At 36.9% G+C, this 23,449-nt stretch overlaps 4 protein-coding genes across 9 annotated transcripts; 2 read left to right on the top strand and 2 right to left on the bottom strand.

Moving 5' to 3' along the window:
* Positions 1-1,217: 1,217 nt before the first annotated feature.
* LOC108071778 (C-type lectin 37Da) lies at positions 1,218-1,991 on the bottom strand. The gene is made up of 2 exons (XM_017162634.3): positions 1,829-1,991; positions 1,218-1,775 (listed from the first exon to the last, which is right to left on the bottom strand). The coding sequence occupies exons 1-2, from the start codon at positions 1,959-1,961 to the stop codon at positions 1,321-1,323; spliced, it is 588 nt and encodes a 195-aa protein (XP_017018123.1). The 5' UTR covers positions 1,962-1,991; the 3' UTR covers positions 1,218-1,320.
* Positions 1,992-3,053: 1,062 nt separating this feature from the next.
* Positions 3,054-5,682, bottom strand: spirit (Serine Protease Immune Response Integrator). Of its 2 annotated transcripts, none has more exons than XM_017162517.3 (4): positions 5,364-5,682; positions 4,909-5,156; positions 4,187-4,504; positions 3,054-4,081 (listed from the first exon to the last, which is right to left on the bottom strand). In XM_017162517.3, the coding sequence occupies exons 2-4, from the start codon at positions 4,976-4,978 to the stop codon at positions 3,213-3,215; spliced, it is 1,257 nt and encodes a 418-aa protein (XP_017018006.1). In that variant the 5' UTR covers positions 4,979-5,156; positions 5,364-5,682; the 3' UTR covers positions 3,054-3,212. The 2 variants fall into 2 exon arrangements, with proteins under 2 accessions (XP_017018006.1, XP_070144210.1); XM_070288109.1 differs by having other exon boundaries at positions 5,592-5,606.
* A 645-nt stretch (positions 5,683-6,327) lies between these two features.
* On the top strand, positions 6,328-23,065 carry LOC108071835 (uncharacterized). 5 transcript variants are annotated; one of them, XM_070288108.1, is made up of 10 exons: positions 6,328-6,444; positions 7,310-7,426; positions 17,164-17,825; positions 17,913-18,032; positions 18,216-18,353; positions 19,792-19,900; positions 19,974-20,233; positions 20,530-20,586; positions 21,676-21,943; positions 22,000-23,065. In XM_070288108.1, exons 3-10 carry the CDS (start codon positions 17,252-17,254, stop codon positions 22,577-22,579), a joined length of 2,106 nt encoding a protein of 701 aa, XP_070144209.1. In that variant the 5' UTR covers positions 6,328-6,444; positions 7,310-7,426; positions 17,164-17,251; the 3' UTR covers positions 22,580-23,065. The 5 variants fall into 5 exon arrangements, with proteins under 5 accessions (XP_070144209.1, XP_070144206.1, XP_070144208.1 ...); XM_070288105.1 differs by lacking the exon at positions 18,216-18,353; XM_070288106.1 differs by lacking the exon at positions 18,216-18,353 and having other exon boundaries at positions 6,352-6,444; positions 7,315-7,426.
* Positions 11,819-12,751, top strand: LOC108071836 (rab-like protein 3). The gene is made up of 2 exons (XM_017162748.3): positions 11,819-11,975; positions 12,042-12,751. The coding sequence occupies exons 1-2, from the start codon at positions 11,819-11,821 to the stop codon at positions 12,704-12,706; spliced, it is 822 nt and encodes a 273-aa protein (XP_017018237.2). The 3' UTR covers positions 12,707-12,751.
* Positions 23,066-23,449: the final 384 nt, after the last annotated feature.

Genomic DNA, 23,449 nt, shown 5'->3' with positions numbered 1-23,449 from the left:
ACACACACAGACACAGCACAGGATAACAGAGAGAGAGAGAGGAGATACGGTAGATTTAGCGTAGACTGGTAAAACAAAAAGAGCAAAAAGTGAGAGACAGAGAGAGAGAGAGAGAGTAGCATGTAAGAATTATTAAATTTATGCACTCGTCTGTTGAATATTTATATAAATTATATGTATGTAGTTACTAATATTAACTAATTGATAAATATACAATATTTATATGCATAACTGTGGACAAACAAATGTTTAGAATTAGCAATCTAGCCACGTAAGACTCCGTACATCGTAAATCGACAACTAATTAGACTACCAGGGCATACATATACCTACATACATACATATGTAAGCACTCTCACACACACACACACACACCACGCATAATCGCTATAATTGTTGAGGTTATGTCGTAGATTTTTCAATATCCGATCACTGTTCACCTCTAGCCTAGCGAAGTAAGCTGAAAAAAAAACAAAGAAACTGAAAACTAACTGTAAAACATAACGCCATCTCTATACTGAATTCCATCAGTCTCTTTCTTGTCTTGTCTTTCGTTTACGTTATAGCTTCAATCCAATTTTATACCCTTGCCCATCACCAGGCGAATCGATTTAGCCAAGTCCGTGTGTCTGTTCCTAAGCAATCAGTTCAAATGATATTCATTTCAAACTATCTTTTAAGAGATTTAGGTTTAAAAACCTATTGGATCGGTCAACTCCACCTTATAGCTGCCATATAGAAGCGATCATTTTTTACACCTACCATAAGAAACTTGCCTGTAACTGCAAGGGTATTAAGAGATACCCTATAATGACAAGAGGCACGTTACGCATCTTGTTTTTATTGGGTCTTTGGTATCAACATCTTCGGCTTGCTGAAGAACGCTTCCTTTCTAGTTTACTCTCCGTATGTAGGATGCATATACTCGAAATACATTTTTTTGTCGTCGCGATATTAGTGGGTATTTATAAATGAAATGAAATTTAATTTAATTACATTTAACGCAACTAAATTCAATTCAAGTGAATCGATCGATGAATAACGTGTATATGATAGAGTTTAATAGCTGTTTAAGGAGCATAAGGAATCGGAATCGTAATAATTTAGTATAAACCAAATGAGAGACAATGCTAAATCGAACTAATTGTATAATTAGTGAAAAATATGAAACGAAAGCGATAAGCAAAAAGATGCGACAAATAAAAGCCGGCAAAAACTACAACAAATGAAATTATTATTTGGATTATAAATATTATATATTATTTATATGTATATATATCAACTTAGGTCTGAGCATCTAAAGTTATGTTATATAATCTTTCACCACTTGATGTAGGTGAACTTGAAGGTCTTGGGTTCCGTGGCCTCGCACACATACAGCATCTGGATCTTGCAGTTGGCATCGTTGATCATTTCACGGGTGGCAAACATGTGGACGCAGTTCTCGTTGCCACCGTAGTTGTCCGGCATCTGCTTGGGTCCGTTCCAGGGGGCATATGTCATGGGCCGGCCGTTGGAGAGCCAGTAGAAGGCGCCCTCGGTGCCCAGATCATTGCCGGATATCCAGAAGTAATCGTTGTTCTTGAACCCCTTGGCGTTCATGTACTTGATCAGTGCCTCCATTTCCGGCTTGTCCTCAATGGAGGCCAGGTGGGCGTTCATCATGCGACAGGCGCCGGCTGCCTGGAACCAATTCACCTTGTTCATCGGCTCGATATAGTAGTAGTTGTCCCCGATCCGTACAAAGGGTGTGGTGTCGATCTCCGAGGGAATGCCTGCCACAAAAATCCAGTAGAATTACTCAACAAAAAACTGGAATATAGCTTACCATTATAGACTTCGGTGCGGTAATTGGTAAAGATATTGACATCGGGCAGATAGGCCGATGACAGAGTCCAGGCGCTGGCCAGGATCAGCAGAAACGTTACTCCATTTCCCTGTGTTTGCGACATTTTCATCATTATTGTTCAATGCCTGGAGCTCAACTAGTTAATGTCCACAATTCTGGACGCTTTTATGGCCCCCAGTTAGCTTCTCGGATGGTATGAACGGGCAACTGAATCAGCCACGGATTCCATAGAATGTCATCTATTCGATCAGAAATTTGAAACCCAGGTGATGTTCATTATTATTTATTCAGGCACATATTTTTCAAGCAGCCGGATTGTAAACATACTTGGAATTATATATGCACACTAAGGTGTATGAAAGTGAAATTAATGAGGTAAGTAATATTTAGGTTTTTATATTAGACTTTAAGTTAATATTTATTGAATTAATATATTTATTTATAATATATATTTAATTATATACATATTTATATATATATATATATATTTATAAATTATATTTCTATTTCTATTTATAATATTTATTTATTTGGAAGAAGGAGAGCTTAAAAACAGACTTTAAGGTATCTTTTATAGATTTCTGAGTTTTATTAGTATCCTCACAGGCTATTATAGTAAATCAAAATAGGCCAGATCGGACGGCTATAACACTATTATACGAGTTTCTGTTAGGGTAATTTTTCTTAAATATAGAACAATATTTTTATCAAAGTACGATACAATTTTGAAAAAGTGTAGCAATTTTTAGGATATTTTTTTGGGTAAAATCAAAATTTAAAAAATTTGAAACAAGTTTAAAAATGCACGAAATTAAAAAAAAAATGAATTAATTAATTTAAAAATTAAATTAGTAAATTAATTAATCTTTAAAAGCTGTTTTGAGTTAGTTTTTATAAGGTTAATAAAACTGCTTACCGAATTTAATTTAAATTTTATTTTACATATTTAAAAAAAAAATTAAAAAAATTTATAACTAAGCCAAAAATACATTAAATTCATTACTTAAACGTTTTTTTATAGGTACATTTATAATTTATATTAAATTTAAATATTGAAACCTTAGTAAAGTTAGTTTTTTTCATTTAACCAAAATTTATCGACTCTCAAAAAACCAATTAAAATTCCTTGACTTTTTGTTTATTATAAATATATTTTTTAGACTATAAATTAATAAATAAAATATATAGAAAAATTAAAATATCTAATGGCATCAAACAGTAATTTTTTCAGTGATTTTTCATTGTTTATTGTTTAACAAATAAACTTAAAGTATACTAAAGAAAAACCAAATCAAATTGGTTATTTATTTGATATCCTGTAGATTCTTATTTTGTTTCAATAAAATCTCGAAATAAATTATAATTATATCATGGCTCTCAGATCGACTTCGGGTCCAGTCATATCCTTAGGTGTCGATGACATCCGGTCCTGTAGCTGTTGCGGCTGCGACTGAAATCCTGCTGGCCACACAATGCTCTCGACCCAGTCCACAAAGCTGGACACCCTGGTGTACACCGATGGCGGGCCGCTGGCACACCCCTGTCCCAGCGACGTGATGCCCACCACATAGAGGAGATGTTCGTCCTGCATGAGGAGCGGACCACCGGAGTCACCCTGGCAGGTATCCTTTTCCCCAATCAAATCCCCCGCACACATCTGGCTAGCCTGAACACCCTGGGCCAGCTGATCCGTTTGATAGTGGACCTGGCATTCCTCGTTGCTCACCCGCCGGAGCGGCACCTTCAGCAACTGGGCGGAGGAGAGACCGGCGAAGCTGGTCTGCCCATAGCCAATGGCCGTGACCAGCGAGTTGACCACCTCGCTTTCCGTATAAATACAGGTTGGACGGAGTTCCGGCTTGGCCGGTGCCTCCAGCTCCAGCAGAGCAATGTCATTGTAGGCAGTGGTGGCATTATATTCCGGGTGCACCAAAACGCGCCGGATCATCATGTCCTCGCCCTCGGTTAGGGTCAGGTTATCGCCACCGAGTCGTACCTGGCTGGGGGGTTCGCCGCCCAAGTCGGCGCAGTGAGCCGCCGTCAAGATATAGGTACTGGAGATCAAGGCACCGCCGCAGCGATAATATATCCGTTGGTCGAAGCTGGAGCGCCAGCCCAGGGCCGCCATGAAGGGGTATTCCCGGTAACGTGTTGGCATACCGCCCACCACTGAGATCACGAAGGTCAGGTCATTCTCGTTAGTCACCTTGACGTTGTTGTAATCGTAACAAGCTACACAGATAAGCGAGATAGAAGGGGAAACCCTGGTTAGTCATAGGATTACATCACTTTAACTTAGAATTTAGTGACTAGGATCTCTCTCTCTTTTTCTCTCACCCTGCAGACTTGGCCTTTGGACCTGCGGCGCTGTATAGGGTTTACGGGTGGGTGGCAGCGTGGGCGGTTCATCGGTGGTTATTTCTGGAACTTCAGTCTCTGGATTGCAGCATACAAAGTGATCAAACTTCACAAAGTAGCAGGTCTTGGGCGACTCTCGTTTCTCTAGCCAGCTTTTTACAGCGGAGGGACAGTCCTCCATGCGACGGCAGGTGCCCTTCGTCCGTTGTACATCATCCAGGTAGCAGTCATCAAAGGATTCCTTGGGAAAGATAATGCCGCGCTGAGACTGTGGACTAATGGCAGGCGTGGCCCAAACTGAAATTTGAAAAAAATAAAACAAATTAAGAGTCACAGGAGTAAAAAAGGTGAGAAATATTCAAGAAAATTCCCCTTTAAAAAGTTCTAGAGAATTGGGAAGAGCGTTTGGTTTGCTTATTTGGGTTTAAAGTTGTGAGAAATACACAAATTAGTTAAAAACTTTAATATTTGAAGACAAATTTCATAAATAAAATAAATTGGATATTAAAAAACTAAGCTTTTGTGCTTTACTTTGATATAAAAATGCTTTACTTTGATATAAAAATAACGTAAAACTTTAGTTTATGGACTTTAAATAATTTGAAACAGTCACAAAATGTATTTTATAGCTTTTTTAGTTTTTTATTTTTGATTTAACTTAATCATACCTTTTAAAATTGCCTAGTCTAGGTTACTCTCACCTGCAATTAGGGGCAGCAGCACGAGGAGAAGAAGCTGATACATATGTTTGCCGGCGGCTGGAGCGTTCATCTCGGATCTCGGATGGGGAATCTCCTTCCTTGCTCGTCGCCAGATGGGGAATGCAGTGGGGCTAAAAACGCTGAGATCGGCCGGCAATCGGCGATGCGCGAGATCACAGATCGCAGAAACCAGCCGGGCAACTTCCAACTTCCCAAGTGCCAATTAACCAAAAGCCAAGCCAGTCACACTGAGAGATTTAATTAAGGGAATTGTGTGTTGAGAAAAGTAAGCTTTAAGGCATACAAAGGCTTTCCGAAGTCTAAGATTAATTTTTAATATTTGAACAATTACTCTACAGATTTCCAATTATATATTTTTTATGTGTTACTTTTTTTAAAATTATTTTTGTAAAGTAACTTAATAGAATATATGTATTTTTTTTTCTTAAAAAAACCTTTCAAAAACTGGTCTCTCAAAAATACGAATTATAATAGAAGCAATCGATGGCTTTTGTTATTCCCTGAGCCGACGATGTATTATCTCCCAGCAAATGCGTCTTGACACCTATGACACACGATTTGGGCTTTTCTGATAGTAAGCCTCAGAGACATCAAAATAATAACAAATGAAGTAAAAACAATAAAAACAAACTGCGACGACCGGTTCTCGCTCTTAATAATACTTGTTCACTTTCGGCTTTGGCTCATTGAACTTGGTTTATTTTTCACGTGCTCATATATTCGATTATATTTATGGATTCGTATTTTATTTTGACAGCGCGTGGCCAGCTTTTAAATGATTAATCCCGCTTCTGGGTTTGAGTAATAATTTTAAGTGCCTTTTAAGCTTGGGTTTGTCGATATAATTAACGTAAATATGTATGTGCAACCCCTCAGTGTTGGAAAGTCACGTCTGAGATAGCTTAAAACTAATATTTTTTGAATTGTTTTTAAAAAAGAAAATGAAAATGAATAAAAAATTAATTATAAATATATACAAAATCAACTCAATTTCCTTTTTTCTCTTATTTGTGTTTTTTTTTTTGTAATAGATTTTATTTTAAATTATTATTTTTATTTTTACTAAAATAAGAAACCATAAGAACGTATTTATTTTTAAAGCTTTTTAAACTTGCGCGCCTGCTAATCTATCGATAACATCTAAAAACCAGCTTTTATGTCCAAAGGGTCGTATATTTAAATTAACTAAACTTTGCATAAATTAGTTTGTTTATTCATTTTTTTAAATTTAAATTTACAAAGTTCTCCACTCAAACAAATACTTTAAAAATTTAAATAAATAAATCTGTTATCGAAACACCCTATTGGTGTTACCTCATTTTAAGCTTTTTAATATTATCAGCTCGTTGTGCTGCTGGTCACACTGCCCCTGGCTTTCGGTATTTTTGGCCGCGCAACCGAAAGTCGAATCTGGTCAGTCAGTCGAAAAAGTTTGAACGAAACGGACGGAACGCAGCTGACGCATTTGGAAAAAAGTGCTAACTATCCCTTGTTTTATTTTGCCGGCATTTTGGCGTAAGTGTACGCGCGCTCCTTTTACTCCTTCCCCGCTCTCTCTCTCTCTCCGCCCTTTCGCTTAGCGACGCGCGCACTTTCGGTGAAAATATACGCAGCGAGTGCAATTTATTAATATAAATAGAGAGTCTAATTTAATACGTACTCTTATAGAGACAATATACGGCGGAAGTTTTGTTTTTTTATATTTATTTATTATATTGCTTTTTTTGGCTGCTGTTTGTCACAGTTTTTGCGTTCGGTTCTTGTTATTATCCTGTTTGTTCTTGTTTTTGTTGTTCTTCTAGCAAGTGTAGCAAGTAAAAAAAGCAATTGTTTGAAATTTGAATGGAGTGAGCGAGGGAGATGGCATCATCTGGCTGATCAGCTGAAGGTGAACCAGTTGCTGCTTGTCGTTGTTTTTGTTGTTGCCTGGCCTTTTCTACCGTTTTATTTCAAGTGCACGCAACCCCCTGTCTCTTCTTCTCTCTCTGTCTTCTATTGTTCTTTGGCACTATGACGTCACTGAGCGTGTTTAGCGATCAGATGACTCAAGTACACTGCAGAAAATTCATAGGAGAGGTTTCATTGGTGACTAAAACTTACTGCAAATATAGAAATAACAACAGCAACAAGGGCAAACAACAAACAGAGCTGGAAGTGTATGTATCAACGACTCCGCGAGTGTTATCAGTTGATAATGGAAATTATTGCTCAACTCTTCCCTCCCTCTTCCGCCACGCTCTTTGCCGATAAGATAAAAACACACGATTTTTTTTTATCGCCGCGTGTTTCGCATTCTTTTTTTCCACATTTTTTTTGCGCTGTGCATCCAATCAGAGTTCTGTGAAAAAGTTGTTAACATCAATGATTTTTTTTTATTTAGAGCAGTGACCAAAAAAACCAAATAGAAGTGACCAAAAAACTAAAAATAAAAGGAAAAACCGGTTGCAAAACACGTAATTTTATTTTCGCCGTTTGTCTATTGCCGATCCAGCAACAGGTGAGTGAATAGTAAGTAGTGAATAGAGTAAGTCTATAGTGTACAGTGTAGCATGGTGAAGTGGGTGAAAATGTTTCTTATACATACGACGTACTTTCACCTTTCTTAATTATAAATACCTAAAAAGGTTTTTTGTTATTTGATAAAATACTTTTTTGTGGCACTTTTCTACAAAATAACTATAAATAACAACAGTTTTCTTGCTTTCATAAGCTAAATTTTTAGGGATTATTATGTTATATAGGATTATTTATATTTTAAGAGGCTTAAGTTATATTGTCTATTTTATATGAGAGAAAATATTATAGACTTCAATTTATACTTAATTAATCTTATTGGAATATTAAAATTAAATATTAAAAGTGTTTCCTATATCCAAAATAAGTTTTTTTAAGCACATTTTTAATTTTATATAAAAGCAATACATTTTTAAAATTATTAATTGTTCAGCTATTAAAAATTAAACAAATAACGAGCTAATAACGAGAACTACAACAGACTTAAAAGCCACTTAAATCCCTAAAGGTGGCAAAATTCCTAAAACAGTTCAAGCTCTCCACAATTCGTGCACATCCAATTTCCGAGGGTATGCTAAATAATTTGCCTTTATTTTTTTATATTTTTTGCCTGCATTTGAATTTAAATTTGAGCAATTTGAGTCGGCGGCAAGGCTAAGTGAATTTAACGATACTGACCTCCATAGAACTAACCGGACCGATTACCCTTTATAAGTGAGTTTTGCAATATATTCCGCTCTTTGATAACTCTGTTGTTTGTCTGGCCTTATATATGTACGTACAATATATATATTTATACATATGTTTACTGGGTTTTATCTAAATCCGTTTCCGTTGCTGCCACTTTGCAATGTCGCGGTTTATTCCCAGCGTCTCTATTTCATTTGTCTGACCTGCATTTGTTCTGTTTTTTATTTATTTTGTTTGTATCATGTCCGCTGTGTTCCAGTCGGTGGAAATTTCAACAATTTTTACGGTTAACAAAATGTATACAAAAGAGGAGAGAAACCGAAAAACGTGAGAGAAGTCTAAAAATGATCTCATTCTTGGTGGCTATCGCAGCAAAATTTGTTGTTGCTGACTTAGCCGTGCTTTTAATACCCTTTGACGGGTATTTTAATTTTTTACAGAAGCTTTTAACATAGAAGAAGAGGTTTTTATTGATTTGCATCTTCAGACAAGTCGATCTAGAACGGTTCCTTTGTTTTTTTTAGATATTTAAAAGGAGTTTTTAGTTGGAAGATCAATAAGATCTTGATTTGATATTAATTAAACAACTGTATCCCATAGTTAAAACAAAACCTACAAATTTTTAATTTAAAAATTTAAATTCAAAGGCTTTATCTATACCTTTTAGATATCACAAAAGTGATTGTATAAATTTCTTATTTAAAGGGTATACACACTTCGACTTGTCAACTCTAGCTTCCTTTCCTGTTTTTGTTTTTATCGGTCCAGTTTTTATGCCAACGCAATTTTGTTGCACACTTTTTGGAAAATTCTGGAAAAATGTAAATAAAATTTATTATTTTGGGAAATTTAAGATCCTTCTTAATGCATCTCGAACATATTTATGGTACATGCGAACAAAAGAGTTGTTTAACGGTTGGCATACTTTTATGCCTCAATATTACATTTCTTGGCACGATTTTATGTTTTTAAAATTTATGAGCATTGTTGATATTAATAAGAGTATTAAAACTAATTCAATAACAAATTTCTGTATATAAATATATGGAAAACTTAATTGTTAATGGAATTCATAGACCAAGACAGCTTAAGATACTCAAAATAATATGTTGCTCAAGTTGTTTATTTAATTTTTATTTTTGCCAGAGAAATATTAATATTTCTTGAGTGTTGCTGGCCAGACAGACACCTTTGTTTCCAAGGAATAACATAGTCGAGACCCGAGAACAGAGAACCGAGACCATCTGCTCTTATTATAATTATCTGTTCGATACTCGTCGCTGCCGGTGTGCATGGTTCATTCAACTTTGAGGAGCGTCGTCTCCTTTCCCGGATTTCGATCTCCCCTGCTGCCGGTCAGTCGTCCGGCCTTTCAGTTAAAAATAATTTCCACTATTTCGTGTTTTGATTTTAGTTCTTCCACAGTTTTTTCTTCTAAATTGTAGCCTTATTTTTAATGATTTTAAATGGATGTGTGGAATGGAATGAAGTAGGCATTGCAACGAAGAGGTGTCAATGGACGTCGTGAAAATTGATATGAAAAGTTGCTAACCTACTTTGTTCGTGCGTTTTGCCAATAAACAAATGCAATTCGAGATGAGCCGTGAATTTCACTCTTGCCGAGACCCCTTTCTATGCATTGATCGGCCTACTTGAAAGTTGTTTTGTAATTTTAGATCGTTAAGAATTGGGAGGGGGGTTAGGGAATGGGATTAGTGTTAACTGGGTCTGTATTTTTATACCCTTGCAGATGGTATATATTTTTTATTCTATGGATTTTAAAAGTTGATAGTTATATTCTTTGTTTGCATCCCCATTCTCCTCACATTAGCCGCTATATAGGTCACCAAATAACGCCCTAATCAGCCTATAATCGGCACTCCTTCTCGAACCCAAAACCACCCACCATACTGACACACTGCAAAACTTGCCCCCATTTTGTAAAAGAGGAAAACCCTTTGAGCCAAAACGGCCTGATGGGGGTTGGAAGGGAGAAAAGTGTGCTTTGGGCATTTGTAAACTGCATTTTTTCGATGTGTGTGCTTCGTGGCCATAAAACTGTCCCAACTGCCCATATTGCCAAGTCGCTCTAATTTATGGAGCACCACCACACCACCGCCACCACCACCCAAGTCATGGCAACCCTCATGGGCTGGGTTTTCTTTTGTTTTTTCTGTGCTGCTGAACTTTGCCTCGCTAATTCCCACTTTAAGGCGGGGAAATGTCAGCCAAGAACGCCGACTTTTCTTCTGTTGCGTGCCTTCATATTTGAGTTGGTGGTTCCCTTACTTTTTAATGGGTTGCCTTTCGAGTGTATTGGTTTCATTTTTAATTTAAGCTTTCTTCCTTACTCAATCGACTTGAAAATTAATTAACTTTTCCAAGACTAGCTTGAAAATGATCTAAAAAATCAAATAGCATTTTAAATTTACAAATTTACATGAGAAAATTAAACTGGAAACGATATATTTGTCAATTCATGGTTATTTCGAAAAATATCTTTATCTAAACCTAAATAAAATCATATTTAAACCGCTATTTGTTAACTTTTCACACTAGTATGCTTTTTTCAAGGGTACCAAAAAGTCGGATCTATATCTTCACAGAAGAAACAAGCGATTCTCCATTACGTGGACAAAGTAGATACGAAAAAAAAACGACAAATAAATGGGGAAAATTGGAATGAGGAACGTTCTTATAATTGGTCATTCTAAAAGACAGAGAGGGATAGTGGGGAGGAATGTGGGGTAACCCCACGCACTGCAATAAGTATTGATCCGCGGCTAATTGATCAAATGATCCAATCGTGGAATTCTGAATAACCGGAGAATAGGGGCAGCATGACGCATGGCTACCTATGATGAAATCTTGCTCATTTCTCGAAACACTATAGTGTTTTTTTTTTGTTTGTCGCCCACGCGAGGCATCTGACGAAAGATTGTGGCCGAAGAGAGATAAATCTTGATATCTGAAATATCAACAGAGAGTATAAATATTTGCTCAATTTGCGCAAGAAAGGCCAGACAGTCTGACGGGGAAATACTTTAATGATATCTGCTGTAAAAACAGAAACTAGAAAATTACAAAATTGGGAAAGGGGAAGCTTTTCTGATCAAAATTATTATAACCAAAGGCTGAAAAGAAAATCCATATAACTCGCATATTTTGACTACACATTATACGTATATTTAGAAATTTCCTTCATAGGGTTTTCGTTACTCTTTGACCTTCCCCAGAGTTTTTAAGTTCGTTCTTCACCCAATTTTGAATAAAGCCTAATTAGCCGATAGTTTTTCCAATTGTTTTTCGGGGCAACTCTGAATTCTTCTTCTTGTTACTGAAAACGTAAACAAAAAAAGATGGCAAGGATTGTTTGGAATATAGAAAACATACGGTTTATCCTTGTTCCAAAATTCCACTACCAACATGCACAGTTTTCTTTTGTTAGAGAAAAGTTATTAATGAATTTCCACAGCTGATGTGTTTTGAAGAAGAAGCCATCATTGATTTATCGGAGAAGCGGCATTTTATCAAGTTGTCGATAGCATAAAGTTTTGATTTTTGTTTACTTTTTGTTAAGCTTTGTAGATTTTTTCAAAAATTTTAGTTAAAACTCAAATTGTAGGTCCTGTTACATAAAACCTAGTTGGGTAATATACTGGAAAAATCCTCTCCAAGGTTATTTATGAAATTGAAACAGAGTAGGCAAGGAGTTAGTACTAAGTTGGTTAGAATTTCGGTTCCTAATCTTGAAATTTCGACAAGTTGTGCGAAAATGACACAGAAACCGATCCAGCTCAATGATGTGCCCACGGTCCGCATCCTTATGTTGGGCGATAAAGGTGCGCAATGATTTTCATGCCATTGGATATATTGAATTAACCATTTCACTTCCCCCACACTGCCAGGTGTGGGCAAGACGAGCGTGACCAATTTGATGGCCTGCACAGTTGATACGCCAACGGTCGCCTCTAGATCTGTGAGCCATCCCTATTATAACATCCAGGTACGGCTGCACGAGTATCCCAACACGGCGGAATTGCCGCCAACGCCCACCTGGACATCGCACTCCTCGTCGGAGTATCTGGATAAAACAGAGTTCCCCCGGCGCATGCCACTCACATCCGATATCCTGTATTTCGTGGAATTCATCGATATGAATAGCCCATGTAGCATGCAGCGCTTACAACGTAGGGCCATGTTCCAGAAGATCGATGGCATTGTCCTGGTGTACAATCTGCAGGATCCCCGTTCGCAGGACAACCTGCACGACTATCTATACGAGCCGTTGCGTCAGATTTGCAAGCGTCGCCACGGACGACGTCATTCGATCTTGAAGACCAATCACGTGCCCATTGTGGTGGTGGCCACCAGGCTGGACAAGTTGATACACCTACCGCTGCGTCGCTGTAGCATTGCCCAGCAGTTGAACGCCGAGGAGATTCTGGTGAATGGACAGGATCCCAAGAGTTTTGCGGACAAGAGCAACAATCACAACAAGCTGTGCGGCTTCCTTAATCGCGTGGTTGAATTCAAGGAGCGTAAACCAAACGCGCAACCAAGTCCTTTTTGAAACTTGAATACTTTATATATATTTTATAGATTTTGTTGTTGATTTTCAATAATATTTATTGAGGAAACAATATTGGATAGTTTTTGGTTTGGAACCTGAGTTGATGATGGGGATTTTATATAGCAAAGTAGAATATAATTAATTGCAAATTATGTTGTAATCAAAAGTTGCCCTGCCTGATAGATAATATTTATATCACAAAGTTCTCAGGGTTTTTTTTTTTTGTTTTTTAAGCTCAGATTGTTTGCCACGAAGGTCAGACCAAGTAGCGATGACAAATTCCCAACTTGTTTGCCGATTTAAATAATCACAAACATGGCGTCAGAGGTTGGGAACGTTCAAAACTCATCATAACGCAATGCGCTATATACTATATCATACCCCGCTGACGTCATCGACGCGTTCAAGTCCTCCAGAGACCCCAACCAAAAACCGCAAAAAAAGCAAAACGAACTCAATTAACCGAAATGGAAAAACAAATTCAAAACGACTCGGAATGCTATTCAAATATGCTAATTCTGATTGAACTCGTATTCAAATTCGATTGGCAGTTAAAGTTCATGGCAAGAATAAAGGTATATTTCGCAGTTATTTTTTAGATTTAAGACTGAAACCCAAATCATAGTGCTTGATTATATATAAAACTAGAAAGAACTAGAAAATGTATCCTAAAATATTCATTTAATGCTTACAAATTTAGCACAGAGATTAAGAATCTAGCACGATTAGCTGTTTGTTGATTTTTCCTCAAATATATTGCTCGATTTTTCAACTATAATATAATTATAAGCAGCCAAAATATTGCTAAAAAGAATTCCCAAATTGTTTTGTAAACAAAACAATTGAGGGAGGCAGTGTATCTATTGCTGCCAGAGGAGGAGCCGAGAGTAACCTTGACATGAACAACGAAATTATGAAAATGTCCAGAACCATTCGAGTTGAGTTTATTTATAATCTGATGGATGATGATGATGGGGCAAGAGTCATATAGCAGCAATGCCCAGACATTCGCCCATTGAGTTGCTTAATCGGGCAGAACCGAGCCCTAAGTAGACCCAGAGAGCCCTGTGTAAAAAAGCGAGCTTTATATCTTTTTATCCAGCTAATTGCCGGGGCAAAAACAAACGCAGTTGATTGTCAATTAACTATAAAAAAAAACTACAAAAAATATCAACAAAGTTCGATCGAATCACGTTTCCTCTCTGTCTGACTCACTAAATAAGTACAATAAGTTCACTTATTAGGACAGGGTAAATCGGTTCAGCAACTATGACTTTGAGTCACGTTCGCCCCTTCGTCTAATTAAGGCAAAGCTAAAAATACGTATACGTGAAATGATGTGGTAATTATCTGTCGTCATTACTTGGTGGGTAGATAAACCAATTGATTATACACTTTGTGAATATGCGATGGTTTTTTTTTTATCTAGAGTCGAGGTCTATAAAGATTAACACATAAATAAAAACCTCATTCTTACTTAGTACAAATTATAAAAAAAGTACACCTAAGCTCATCAAAATTGTGACAGAAAATTATTTATTAAGTAAATAATTTTATTTGAAAAAAACCTTGTGTCATACCTTATATATGTAGAGTGAAATTGTTTAGTTTTAAACTCTTTTTTTTAGCTAAAATTTGTGGAGTTCAGTCACATTTTTTTAATTTTTTATCTTCTGTTAAGTTCTATATAACCTTGCTCAAATTAGTATTTAACATATTTTTAGGTGATCGAAATTGTTTAGTTTGCACTTTTTTTAGTTATAAGTTGTGGAGTTCCGGTCACATTAATTTTTTTATGTTCAGTGTCATACCTTATATTTCTTATTGGGTTAAATTCTTTATACACTTGCTCAAAATAGTATTTAACATTTTTTTTTAAGTGAACGAAATCAGTTTATGTTTTTTTTTATTAAATTAAACAATTTTAGTTCCACTCACACTGTATGTAAAATTCCATTTCCCTCGTTTTTCTTTAGAATTTTCTTCTTTCTATGAAGTTTATTTTGTTATTTATTTTTGTGGACTTGAATGCGAAACATAGTTTTAGGCCAATTTCAGGCCAGTCCCCACGCATTAAGTGAGCCACAGGAAACGGCTGGCTAAGAGCTAGCTACATATGCTATATCCATGTGTGGGCTCACCTTCTGCATGACACTGTTGGCAATTTGTCTACGCCAAGCACACTAAGAAAAGCTTATATTCATTATCAGAAAAATATTTATAATATAGAAAATATATTATTTATTTTCTCTCTTTTATAGGGAATTTATTCAAATTCGTTTTGTCTCTAAATACTTTGTAATTTCATTATTCTTTCAGGCTTAACACCCATTGGCAGGGTATCGAAAATAGAGTGACTTGTGTGAGGGCGGAAATTGCACGCAGTAAACCTCGACTCCAAAAATGCTTCTTTTTTTGTTTTTTTTTTTTTTGCCTTCGCCAAATATGAAATGTAATTTTGTTCAAGCGTGTTTTTTGTTTTGTTTTTTGTCAAGACAGACACGTGACTGGAACTCTGTCAACCGTGATGACGCCGTGGGGCCAAACCCTTCTTCGTCTAGGGGCCCAAGCCCCTTTACCCTGTAACTCTGGGGAGTTACGCATCGTCAGGCACTTGCCGCCATAGGAATTTCAATTTTGTAAAAGCGAAAAGCACACAAAAAAATAAATATTTCTTGGCGGAAGTGAAGAAATGCATTTCCAAAGGGAGAGACTGTACTCTTGTAATGATATGTACTGTGCCATATTTGGTGCACTTTTTTTTTATTTACTTTTTTTAATTGAAATTGCAGACGGCAAATAATTTCCGGTCATGAAATTCGAGTGCCTGCACCCACCCTTTTTTTCCAGTAAATTTTTGAAGAGGAAGGAAGGAAGCTCTTTAATCTAATTAACTCAATGGGATGAATGGATATTGTCTCAATTTTTGGCATGCAATTTTCAATTATTTTTGGGATAATGCTTTTTTTTTTTTAAGAAGCTTGTTTAATATTCATTTGTTTCTATTGGTTTTGGTTTAAAATCTATTTTAATAAATACAAATCATTGGTTTTATTAATTTTTTAAATATAAATATTAGTATTATTATAAAAATCAATTATTATATTTATAAATATAATATTTTCACATGAACTTCATAAATTTTAAAGCTACTTTCAAATTATTTTTACTTACAAAAAAAGTTATTTAGACACATTATACCTTTTGTGTCCTAGAATTCCAAGGACTTGCCTTAGAAAAAATATGTAAATTTGCATTTTCTCTGCATTTTCCATCCGTTGGCTTTTCTTTTGCCGCTTCAGTTCATTCCCTTTGCCTTCTCCTTGGAGTTTTTCATCCGTTTTTACTTACCTCTAACCCCCGAGGGGCTTATGTTTGTCGTATGCAAATTTTTCAACAGGAAGTCGCTGGCCCTTTCACCCAGCTTTCTGTTTAGTTTTTCAAAACACACATAAATGCTATAGAAACTTTCTCTGAGTGCATTTCCCCGGGGTGGCGTGGGGTCAAAAACCTTTTTGCGGCGGTTTGGTGACATTTTGGGCGGAAGTTTGCTTTGGCCTTTAATTGCAGGGGGTGGCAGGTGGTTTTCACATTGCTTCCATTTTTCCTTTATAAATATACGCATATATATAGTCTATGTGTATATCTGGTTGTCAGGCACTTGGCGTAACCAAGTTCTTATTGATTTTCCTTCTTGCGCTTTGGTTTGGTCTCTTTTATTGTTATGATTTTTTTGTAGGCCCGAAACCAAGTCACTGGGTCGCAGCAAGTAGCTGTCAAGAGAGAGAGAGGGGGGCTGGATTTATGACACCAATTATTTATGAATTCTAAATTTGTTTGGATCATTGCCAACAAACGGCCAGGGAGACAAACAGAAAGTCGGAAAAAGAAGCCGCGAAATCAGACGGTAACATTCGATATGCCTGATAGGAAGCGGGGGGGAAATATGAAAATGCGAATACCTGGCTAAATATAAAGGCACAGTAAAGAGTCCTGCAAAAGGGATAAAATAGAAAAAATAATAATATTATACGAATTTTAATTATATAAATTAGTTGCAAGCTAAATAAACTCAAAAATTAAGTTTGTTGTCTATAAATAATAGTATTTAATATTTAATTAAATATAAGAAGGCTAGAATTTATGGATTTCTTACTAAAAAGTTTATCGATAACAAATTTACATCTTTGTATCGATGTATAAAAGACGATATTAGCGATAATTCATATTTTTATATATGTACAAGTATTTCAAAGTTCCCTTAAAGGTTTAAGGCTCTACCCTATTAATATCTTCTTAATTTTAAGCTTAAAATAATTTAATATATTATATTAAAAACATATACTTTAATAATCTAACTCTTAATTGTTTACTGTGTATATCTAAATACCATCCTAAGCATGTTCCACCGTAACCCAGTCACTAATGACAGTCGACTTTTGCTTTTCTTTCGGCAGCCCCACCAAGTTTGGGCTCAAGGACGTAGCGCTATCGTATCGGATTGAAGGAGCAGGAGAACTAGGAGCACGAAACAGGAGCAGGAGCATGTCGGAGCGCAGGAGTCATACACAGATGGCGCCGCCACCACCGCCCCCCAAGCCAAATAAATCGCAGACAGCGGCAAATGGAAATGGAAATGGCAACGGTAACGGAATCCTGCCGAATGGCAATAACAGCTACACAAAAATTGTCGCAGGCCAAGACCAGGAACCGGGCAAACTGACTCAGAACTCTGGCGGCAACCAGAGAAGCCAGTCGCCACCACGGACAGAGCAGGTCGTGATGACACCCAGAGGCAAGACCGCCAACAGTACGGTGATCCTCATCGAAAGGAAGCTAATTGATGAGATCAATGATCGGGTTCATGTGGCCGGCGGCGATCACACTGGAATCATTATCAATAAGGACACAGTTGCGGGCCAAAAGAGTGGCACCAAGGCGGCAGCATTGTCCTTAGAGTTTCGAGTCTTTCTGGTCAGCGCCAATACGGGCAAACATTCGCAGGAGTCACGAACACTGAGATTCTGGTTCCGCGATTGGCTGACCAACGATGAGAAGCAGGCACACATTGCTCAGGACTTTTTCAAAGAGCTTGTGAGTCCGCAGGACTTTCCCAGAGGTAAGAGTTATCAATAAAACTTGTTTTATACTTGTTTGGGGTAAGCAAACTTGGGAATTAATTGAAAATATATATTTTCTTTTTTAGACTATGTGGGTTTTATCAAGAAGATCATGAAGCTGATGCAGCATGGCTATTCGGAGATCCAGTCTATTGAAATTGAGCTACGCATCCTGGAGGAGACCTCGGCACCCCCCTCGCGACCACGTGAGTATTTTTTTTGTTATGATTTTCCCATCAATAGGGTTGTGTTTGAGAAATATTATTTATTAGTTCCTCAAGACCCAAGCTATGAGGCATAACATCTAAACCCTATATTTATCTATCTATCTATATATATCGACTTATTCTTCTCTGGGTTGTGCGTGTGGTTAAATGGTATGCGATCAGCCCGGGATGGTTACATTATCTACTGCTATGGCGACTGCAACCGGAAGTTCGAGGAGGCGCTAATGGCGCAGCGGAAGACAGGTGATGGCGACAACCTGATGAAGGCCATTTGGCTGGACATGTACACCGAGCAGCTGAGCGCCCGCCGGAAATGAGAGCGAGGAAGGATAACCTTTCGACCAGCTCCCTCGGCTTCCACAAAACTAACTCGTATCTAATCCGCTCAAGAATTCCGTTTTGTATTCGCTTCGTTGCACTGGTCTTCCCGCCGCCTTTCCTTCTTGTTCTTGTTGTTTGTTAATCTGTTTGATTTCGTTTCGTTTCTTATTTTCGTACTAAAAGCACGCACTAAAAATCTCACAGCAACCAAAATGGAACAACAAATGGAGTTGTGCACTCTAAAATGAAAATGATAATGATTAATAAATGTAAAAGATGAGAAAAAAATCAGATTTATAAGTTCCTAAAGTGTATAGATTTTTGGAATGGCTCTCCAAACTTTTGATTATGGTTTTTTGGGTGGTTCATAAACTAGGTAGATGTTTTTCTTGAGTTGGCTTAAACACTAAGGATTATTTAACTGCGGGCAATATATATTTAGAAGAATTAATAATAAATTATTAATGGCTTTACATTATTTAGAATAATTAAAAATTCATTACCAAAGTCTTTAGTGAATTTAGAACAAATAATAAATGATTACTAAAGGCTTGAAATAATTTAGAACAATTAATAATTCATTACTAAAGGCTTTATAATATTTAGAACAATTGATAATTAATTACCAAAGGCTTTAAATGATTTAGAACAATAAAAAATTCGTTACCAAAGGCTTTACCAAATTTAGAACAATTATTAATTAATTGCTAAAGGCTTGAAATAATTTAAAACAATTAATAATTAATTACTAATGACTCAAAAAATGATTTAAAACAATTAATAATTAATTGCTAAAGGCTTTAAATAATTTAGAACAATTAATAATTCATTACAAAAGTCTCTCAATAATTTAAAACAATTAATTAATCATTACCAAAGGCTTTACAAAATTTAGAACAATTAATAAGTCATTTCTAAAGGCTTTTAACATTTGAGAACGACTATTAAAATTCCTAGAAAACCCCTTAACTTGCCTAAAAGGCGATATTATAACCAGTGCTAGCCAAACTTCAGTGCTTGTTGATTTCTCAAACCCCAAGTCTCAGTTGCTGTCAAACTAAAGCAGTGCATTGCCCTGCAGTCGGGATTGCTCCCACCACCCCCTAGTACCCATTTCTGCCCCCCTCTTTTCAAGGACCAATTTTGTCTGTCGCCTGCAATTAAAATACGCCGCCTGAGCATTGAGCCATTGAACGCCCTCCGCCCGTTGCAGCCCCGCCCCTTTACTATGTGTCTTTCTGTAACTAACCAGCCACGCCCACCGCTCAGAGTTAGATGTCATTGCCTTGCTAAAAGGATAATGGCTGCTGCCAAGTTCTCCGCCGCATTAATTGCCCCTCAAGGGTTCGCTACCCCTCCTTATGTTTGTGTGCTTAAATTACTTAAAATTTCTTTGAAATATTTTAAATACCCGCAGTTTCCCTGGAAGAATCCCAGTTCGAATCTCCGCCATTGACACAGGAGAAGGTGCTGGAGCTCATCGAACAGGCCTATCCCAATCCCGTTTCGCCCGAGGATCTGGCCAAGTGAGTTGAATAATTACTATAATTAATAGTAATTTATTATTGAAACTAATAATTCAACTTTTACTTTGCCCAGGGACTATGGCTGGAGCGAGCAGGATGTCCTGCTGGTGATCCAATCGCTGCAGGAGCGTGGCCTGATCAAATCAATGGAATACAATGCGTACACCCGCATCCACCACGAGGACAAGGAGATCAAGGTGGTCAAGCAGATGCCCACGATTGCCTCCAACAAGCAACCCACCATTGCCATCATAACGGCTCAGTATTGCGAGAAGCTGGCCGTGGATGCGATGCTCGAGAACAAAGAGACGTTTGTTCGATACACAACAGTCGGTATGTTGATAACGAGATCGATAACTGATCGATTGATAGCACCATTGCCCAATGGAACAACCTCCCCCCCCAAAACCAGACTCTTTTACTAATCGAAACTCTCTCTTGCCTTTAACTCTCTATTTTCTCTGTTTCTCTCTCCTTCCCATTTTGAAATCAAACAAAATTCTGCGGTTATCGAATGATTTTCCAAACGCTTGCCTGCAATGAAAAAAAATCGAAAAACAAAAACATTGTATCATTTCCACGAAAAAAAACCAATACTTGAATGCTATCCCCCGTTCCCCATGTAACAGATTCCGATCCCAATCTAACGAACTCACTAAGAAAGTCCAAAAAGAAACGAAGATTCGGTAAGCAATGTCTTGAATCCAAATCTAAATTTTGTCCCGCCCAACAAAGCTGCAAAAAAAATTATTTTAAATGTCGATATATCGATAACTATTTGTTAACTCATAGAAAACTGAGATAAATTATATATTCATTGGGATTTATTTATAAAGTCATTGAGAACTTGGATAATTAAGATATATTTTAGTGCAAATATATCGATATTTATGTTTAAAATCATCGAAAAATTAGATTTCCTTTGTATATATCGAAATCCTAGATATTTTTGCAGCTTTGTAGCATCCACTCATTAAGTTAGGTCAAGTTCATTACAAGAAAAATAACTTTTATTGGCTTTATTTTTAACAATATTAAAACTGATAAATATTAATTTTTTAAGTAAAAATATTTAATTAAAATATTTATAAAAACTCAAAAATATTTTATAAAAATATTTAGTAAAAATATTTAAGTATAAATATTGAATAAAAATATTTCATGAAAATAGTACATAAAAATATTTCATAAAATACATTTTTCTTTTCTTTACTGATAAATAAAAAAAAATTAATTTCATTTCACACAGCATTTCCCCTCTAGCCAGTGTGTCCTGTACTTGAATGATTTCCCATAAACTTTGTTACGAATAATGTTTTGAACTTGGCCTAGAATAATTCCTTGATTTGTGGTATCATTCGTGTTGCCTTTTGTGTCTGTATTTTATGGTTGTGTCGTCGGTTTTGTTTCGTTTTGTTGGCTTTGTTGTTATGGTAAAGGATTGTCCTAGGCTACATGACCTGTTATTGTAAACGCACCTATAACGTTCACTTGATTAGATCCGTCACGCACTGGGGTTCATGCCGAAGGTTAAGCACAAAATATATGCCATATAAATATGGGATACTGGTTTGTGGTTTAAATAATTATCCAAATAAGTTTCTGTCAACTGTTTCATTTGTTTCATTTTGTATATTTTTACATTTTTTACATTTCCCTTTTGTAAAGACCGCAAAATGTGTATTTAAGCACCTGTAAATATCCTCTGTACATTGTATCCTCCTCTGATTACCAAGATATATCCTTCTATATCTATTATACACCTTCTTTCGCAGGCGAATCGAACGTTTACACTTTGGGCAACATTGGGGCCCACAGGATTGTGAGCACCAAGCTGCCATCGGTGGGCAGCACACGGGAGGCAATGACAGCAACGGGCAACACCACAACCCGTCTGCTGGGCACATTCCAAAAGGTGGACTTTGTTTTCATTGTGGGCGTGGCCGGCGGCGTGCCGCACTACACGGATTACAAAAAGCATGTGCGACTAGGCGATGTAGTGATCTCGTATGTGGACAAGCAGCGGGCATTGATTAGCAATAGGTAAGAATATTTAATAAATTCAATTTGTAAGATTCTAATTCTTGTTTTTTTTTTAGCAAGGAGAAGCCTTACGTTTACGTTTACAAGAGCGGCGAGGATGTAAAGACCTATTTCCCCATCAACGATTCACTGCAACTGATTGCCGAGAGCCTGCAGGCCAACATGCTGGTGAAGCGGCCTTGGGAGACCTACTTGAGCCAGGCCCAACAGACGCTCGCCCAGAAAACAGAGAGCGACTTCAATCGGCCGGACGCCAGGACGGACAAGCTGTTCATGAATATTGGCAACAATGAGGTGATCGAGGTGGCCCATCCCATAGCGGCGGATGAAGTGGACGGTGTACCACGATTGCGCCTACACCTGGGCCCCATTGGCTCCGGCAGGGATCTGGTACGCAGCGATGAGCTGCGCACCGATTTTGCCCGAAAGTATGGCCTGCTGGCCACCGATGTGGAAATGAGCAGTGTGCTCGACAGCATCATCGGTAACTGCAGGGAGAGCTTCATTCTGGTTAAGGGCATTGCTGACTACAAGGACGGCATGTCCACCCGGAAGTGGCAGAATTTTGCGGCTCTGTCGGCGGCCTCCGTTGTCAAGTCGGTCATCTGTGGCATGGATGCGCCCACGAATGTGTAGGCAGAGGGATCAAGAGACGATCTCTGCCTTTTTTTTCCTAGCATTTGATTTTATGTCCTTGATTTATCTAAAACCCCTAACCTGCAGATGTCTGTCGAGGAGGAGGATGAGGCGGAGCAGTGGGGGCTAGGGTCTTGGGGAGGCCATTCTTCGTAAACCAAAATGTGCAGGGTTTAATATGGCCAAGGGTTTCGGGCAGGCTATAAACGAGATTCAAAGTAAAGGTTGAGAGTTGAGTCTTCACCATTTCGGAACCTTTTGGAAATATAAAACGTGCACTAAACTTCAGCAAACTTGATGTACATACAAACATATATATTGTATTTTCGCGTATTATTGTATTTAAAATGATTTCTTGTTATTTATTTTGTTATAACTTTTTTACTACAAACTATTTCATTTAAACACAAACACATGACGTATATATGTAGACCCATATACAACAGCAAATAAATAAATAAAGCAACTAAGTTTGCAAAAACTAAATTAACTTGGGAAATTTCATTAATAAACTTAAAAAATAGTATTAATAAATATTTAATATTTAAATGTAAAACGGTTTTACGGGGCATTCACGAAAATAACTGTGGCAGAGATTTAAAAAACCTCATTGTTTAAGGGTTTGTTTTGATTTAAAACTTACAAAAGACTTTCTAAATTGATAAAAATGTTAATTAAAAATGTGAAAACTGCCTTCACTTTTAAAATTAAATTGTTTTATTCCCATTATAATTTTTGTGGACTTTGTAGATTCTATCTAAGGTTCGAGTCTATGGTAAATGTTTATCGATAACTAATGTCATCAAATTTAATTTGCGCAATTTAATTTTAAAACGTTAAAAAAATGTATTTAAAATGTAAAACTCTTTA

Source organism: Drosophila kikkawai, chromosome X (assembly GCF_030179895.1).
Source record: "Drosophila kikkawai strain 14028-0561.14 chromosome X, DkikHiC1v2, whole genome shotgun sequence".
Lineage (NCBI taxonomy): Eukaryota > Metazoa > Arthropoda > Insecta > Diptera > Drosophilidae > Drosophila > Drosophila kikkawai.
Note: the sequence above shows the minus strand (reverse complement) of the source record. Positions and strands in the feature narration are given on the sequence as shown.